Here is a 5889-nt window from a genome sequence, read left to right as displayed (position 1 = left end):
TCCTTGCCTGGTGCCTGCAGTAAATGCTGTTACTTTCCTTTCCCACAACCTAGTGTCAGTCAGTTGGTTTTGCTGCACAGTGGGCAAGTGGACCCAAGTTCAGGTGGGTCACACCAGGATCACCAATTCTTTGCCACTGTGCAAGTTATAAAAATGTGCACCTTTTGAGTAGATTCTGCCTGTGGACTAAAGACTTGGTAAGAGGCATGAAGGCTGGATTTTAGACCCACTCACCCCTTCACTCTGTCACCCCTATTCCTGCATTTCCCCCACTACTCCTTCCTCCCTGGGCATTCCCTTCACTGGAGTTCCTGTTGTATCAGATATATCCTGCTCAAGGACACAATCACAGGCAGAGTTGGGATTAAGTCTACTTCTGACACTTTACCCTCTCTGACCCTGTTGGGACATTTAGGCTTAGAAACAGGAACAAAGCCAAAGGGTGGGGCTGCCAGGGATCATTTATATTCTGCAACTCCAAGGGATTCACACACCAAACCGGACACAGTTTGGAAGAGCTGCCCAAAGGAAGACACAACAATGTCAAAGCAACAGGTGAGCTGAAAAGACATCGCCTTCAATAATCTCAGGGGACATAAAAGAAAAAGGAAGGGGGGAAGGTATAGTTCAGTGGTAGAGTGCGTGCTTAGCATGCACAAGGTCCTGGGTTCCATCTCCAGGACTGTTAAATAAATAAACCTAATTGTCTCTTCCTGCCCAAAAAAATAATAAAATAAATTTAAACATTGGCCTAATGGGCAATTGATTTTTCCTAAATTTTATTTATTTGTTTATTTTTTTGAGGGGGGGAGGTAATTAGGTTTATTTGTCTATTTATTTTAATGCAGATACTGGGGATTGAACCGAGGACCTTGTGCATGCTAAGCATGAGCTCTACCATTAAGCTGTATTCTCCCAGGGGCAATTGATTTTTTTAAAAAGGAGGCAAATGTAGGAGACTGTACAAGACGAAAATATGTGCATTTCCATTTGGACTGTTTTCCTGAGAGTTGTGAGTGTGTGAGAGAGACCCTGGCGATATACTACATGGAATCCTTGTGGGGAATCACATGTTGAGCCTGGGCCAGTGTAATTATCTGTCAGCATCTGACAGTGTCTGAGAGTGAACTCTGTGGAGACACTGTGACTCCGTGTGGGAGGTGGACCTCTCACTGGGAGGAGGGGGTGAAACTGTGCGTGTCTTCATGACTGTGTGTGAGTACAGCTCACAGTGCACGTCACAGTGAGGAGTATGGAGAGCTGTGTGTGACGTGTGAGTTGCCTGTCGTGCATGTTTTGTGTGTGCGTGTGTGTGTGTGTGTGTGTGTGAATCTGGGACTGGGTGCTCACCTGTGAATGTGTGTATGTCTTTGTCTGCATGTGAGGTTCTCCCCTACATGGCAGTGATGGTCTAAGTGACTGTGGGTCTTTCATGCATATCAGTGTGGATCCTGGTGGTCAGAACTGGAAGTCTCGGGGACTGTGAGTTACCCAAGACTCATCTCTGAGCATTAATGAGAGCAGAATGAGTGATTCCTTAGATGCCTCTTCTCAAGTGGAGTGGGGGGAGGCGACCTCAGGCTGGAGGGGGCTGTGTCTCCAGTCTCAGTCAGTACAGTGACACCCTCTCTGGCTCAGGCGTCTGCCCTCCAGTCAGTCATTCCCATCGCCTTACAGGAGGAGGGTGAGCAGACCCTGGCCCCCAGGGAAAGGCGGTTGTGGGACTTGGTTTCAGAGAATCAATCCTTCCTGAGGCTAGAAGGAACTAATTCAGCCTCAGTCCAGACAGAATTTATGGGAGATATCAGTCAACAACTTGCATATTCTCCCCAATTGCTTTCCTGCACCCCTTGTGCAAGTGCTGTGTTCTCAACAACTTGTACACATTCTGGAAAGGATATGCCTTCCCCTTGATAATTCTGATGCATGTCCATCCCACACACGGGGGTTTCCTTTTCCATTACTATTTCCCTCTTCTTTAAACAAATGTTTTTCACTGGAGTGAACTTTTATGTTTGTATATTTTTTACATCCTCAAGTCTTGCCTTCAGAGTTTCAGATAGTAGACACTGATCGGAAGGCAGTGTTCCAGAAGGGCCTCCCCCTTCTGATAGTCGCCCCTGGGTGGACCCTGTATGTGCCAGTGATTAGGCTAAAGGTTTTGCATATATTAGCTCATAAATCCTGAGAACACCCTATGAAGTAGGAATTTCTGATAATCCTCCTTGTCCCGAGGAAACTGAGGCAGGGCGAGTTCAAGTAATAGATCTAAGATCTCACCGCTAGTAAGGGGCAGAATCAGGATTTGAATCCAGGCAGCTGGGCTCTTGAACCCTTGCTCTTAACTACAACCCTCTCATCTCTTCAAAGACACAGGGACCTGACCGTGCTGAGGTGGAGAGGTGGGGGTCCTCAGAGTTTGTCCTCTGATGTCTAACCTGGGAGCCCCTGGGAAGCCCTGATTTGTAGGAGGGGAGCCCACACCTGGCCATGCCCCCTCATCCACTCTTACCTCCCCACGGCAGGTCCCCTACACACGGGCTACGTCCTTGTCTGTTGGTTCTTCAGTGACAGTCAGAGGGAAACCTGCTATCTGTTTCAGGTGGGTACTTTATTTCAGGGGTGGGGAGGGGAAGGAGAAGTGATAATATCAGAGTTGGGGGTCACTTCATGTACGAGTGATGTTAAAATGCATAACTAGCATAATGGCAGCACCATGCAGTTGCAGGTCCTGGAGACCCTCTGGTATCAGGCATTAAGCCTACAGGTGCAGGACTGCTGGCAGGCTGTGGGGTCTGGGGAAAGGAGTCAGGGCTGTGGCTCTTTATCAAGGGGCACAGGCTTGCCGGGGGATGAGCCATGGGTAGGGCCAGGCCAGTGACTGCTGCCCAATTTGAGTCTTGGGCCAAGGAATAGGGCATCTCTCCACCCTGGGCAGGATGAGCTGAAGCAGCCCCCCAGAACAAGGATTACTATATCCCCCAGGAAGGCCTCCCTTCTACCAGGGAGGAGTTGGGAAAGAACGTGTATGTGTATGTCAAATGTGGGTCCCCCACAAGAAAGGGAGCCTGTTCAACATGCTATGTGCTTTGCCCATCAGCAAGCACCCACAAATGCAGGTGGATTTCCATACTGGAACTGATGAGAACTCGGACATCGCTTTCCATTTCCGAGTGTACTTTGGCATATCTGTGAAGCTAAACAGCCGTCAGAATGGGAGTTGGAACTGCGAGGTTTCATCCTGCGAAGTGCCCTTTGTGGAGGGCCAAGAATTTGAACTGCACATCTTGGTGCTACAAAATGAGTACCAGGTAAGGGTGCCCAGGAACCATCAGGTCCACGGCCTCCACAGGCCTCACAGGACACAGCTCTCCCTTCCTGGCTTGCCCCAGGGTCCTTCAGGATCTACCTCCCATAACTACTCCTGCCCCTTTAATGACAAAGCACCCTCTGCCTGTACCACCATCCTCAGGTCTTTTCCCAAATCTAATCAGGGTCAAGATCAGCTCACATGCCATTTCCCTCAAAGTGGAGAATTTCCTCTGACTTCACCCACAGTTATTTCTACCTATGCTGTTATTGTTTGAATTTTTGTGTAGCTAAATGATTAAATATGCATACGAATAATCATAATCCACCCCAAATTAAGTCTTTCTCTCATTCTCAAGCCAGCACAACTGTTCCTAGTTTCTTTGTTTCTTCCAGAGATAATACATGCTTATACAAGTACCTCCATCTGTCTACCTTATATGTACTTTCATTTCATTTATTTTTAAGCATTTCATTTATTTTTAAACAGTGTTGTAAGTTTCTCTATATATTATACCATGAGGACTAGAGTTTATTTGCAGTCTACGAATGTATCATAGAGAAATCCTTCTATCCATTATGCTCTATCATTATTTAATGTTTGCATATTATTCCAGTAGAAGGATTACCGAACATGATCTAACTTGACCTTTATTAACACACACTTAGGTTGTTTCCAATATTCTTCTCTCACGAATGATGCCGCATTAAGGTTTTGATACCACACTTTTGTCACTATCAACTTCCCAGTACTTAACACTGGAGGAACTGATTCAAAAAGCACATGCATTTTAAATATGACAAATGAACACCTAAAAAGTGACTGCTTCTCCAGAGCCTCACCAACAAAGAGTATGTTCAAACAGTCTGAACTTTTTAAACAGCTAGGCAAAAAAATAACATTCTTAAGACCGAGGTGAAGCATCTTTTCATATGTTTATAAGCTGTTAAAATAATATACTATTTTTTAGCCATACATACGCTTCTACTTCTTTAAGATCACTTGAGTTTCATTCTTCACACCATCACCCCAAATCTGGGCTACTCAAAGGAAAAACTGGGTCATCAGAGTAAATGGCAGCAAAGATTTGCAGAACTGAGATGTATGCATTCAATGAACACTTATCAACCGTTCAGCCTGTGATGCTCTGGGCAAGATACAGGGATTCAAGATTCATGAGAGACAGTTCTTGGCCATGAGAATCTTTGAAGTGAGAGGAAACGCCAAACAAATATAGACCATGCAACAGACAGTGGTAGAACCTCACTGGAGGAATAAGAGAAGCCGAAAATAGAGTGAACAAGACTCCAAAAGAGTCACAAACGTAGTCTATAAAAAAGCAGCATATCTACCGGGTTTTGAAGTATGAGAAGGGGTTTTCCTAGTGGATGGTGTGTATACTAGGGCAGAAACAGAAAGGAAGACTGAGTTTGTTTGATGGCATACTGTATTTCTGACACATTTTCTCTTTCAGGTAATGGTAAATGGCAAGCATCTTTACAGCCTTAACCATCGACTCCCACCACAATCTGTGAAGTTGGTGCAGGTGTGGAGAGATGTCTCCCTGACCTCAGTGTGTATCTGCTAGAGAGGGATGTGACCAGACTCCCCACCGTCAAGGAGATCCCGCCATCTAAGTGACCATGAGACTCCCAGAGTTCACTAACAGAATGCTTCCTCCCCACCCTTCCCCAAAACTTGGTCATTAAAACTTCTAAGAAATTAATAGAATTTGGTTCTTGCTTCAGGGAAAAAAGAGTAAGTGGTCCCCACCAAGAGGGGTGTGGCAGCAGATGGGAAAGAGCGAGGACAGATACTGGATTAAAAAAGATGTGGTGTATATATACAATGAAATATTACTCAACCATAAAAAAGAATGAAATTATGCCATTTGCAGCAACATGGACATAGAGATTATCATACTAAGTGAGAGAAAGACAAATATCATATGCTATCTATTATACGTGAAATTTTAAAAAATGATACAAATCTTATTTATAAACCAAAAATAGACTCATGGACATAGAAAACAAACTATAGTTACCAAAGGGAAAAGGCAGGGAAGGGAAAAATTAGGAGTTCTGGATTAACAGATACACGTTACTATACATGTAGAATAGATGAACAACAGGACCTACTGTGTGGCACAGGGAACTATCTTCAATTTCTTATAATAACTTGTAATGGAAAAGTATCAGAAAAAAATATATATATGTACAACTGAATCACTTTGCTGTACACCAGAAACTAACATTATAAATCAACTACACTTCAATTAAAAAAAGAAGATAAAAATTATTACTAGAGACAAAGAAGAACATTGTAAAAGGCAGCATTTCATCTAGGGGGGAAGCATAGCTCAGTGGTAGACTGCGTGCTTAGCATGCACAAGGCCCTGGGTTCAATCCCCAGTACCTCCATTAAAATAAATAAATAAATCTAATTACCTCCCCCACCAAAACAAAAAAAAATTTTTTTAATTTAATTTAAAAAATAAAAAAACAGTAACAATTGGAGACTTTAATACTCCTCTTTCAATAATGAATAGTACAACTAGACAGAAGATCAAGAAAATAGAA

At 43.8% G+C, this 5889-nt stretch overlaps 1 protein-coding gene across 1 annotated transcript; it reads left to right on the top strand.

The window, feature by feature from the left end:
* Positions 1 to 403: 403 nt before the first annotated feature.
* Positions 404 to 5030, top strand: CLC (Charcot-Leyden crystal galectin). The gene is made up of 4 exons (XM_010985180.3): positions 404 to 555; positions 2526 to 2602; positions 3101 to 3311; positions 4785 to 5030. Exons 1-4 carry the CDS (start codon positions 541 to 543, stop codon positions 4896 to 4898), a joined length of 417 nt encoding a protein of 138 aa, XP_010983482.1. The 5' UTR covers positions 404 to 540; the 3' UTR covers positions 4899 to 5030.
* The last annotated feature ends 859 nt before the right edge of the window (positions 5031 to 5889 follow it).

Source organism: Camelus dromedarius, chromosome 9 (genome assembly GCF_036321535.1).
Source record: "Camelus dromedarius isolate mCamDro1 chromosome 9, mCamDro1.pat, whole genome shotgun sequence".
Taxonomy (NCBI): Eukaryota; Metazoa; Chordata; class Mammalia; order Artiodactyla; family Camelidae; genus Camelus; species Camelus dromedarius.
This window is presented reverse-complemented; position numbering and strand designations above follow the sequence as displayed.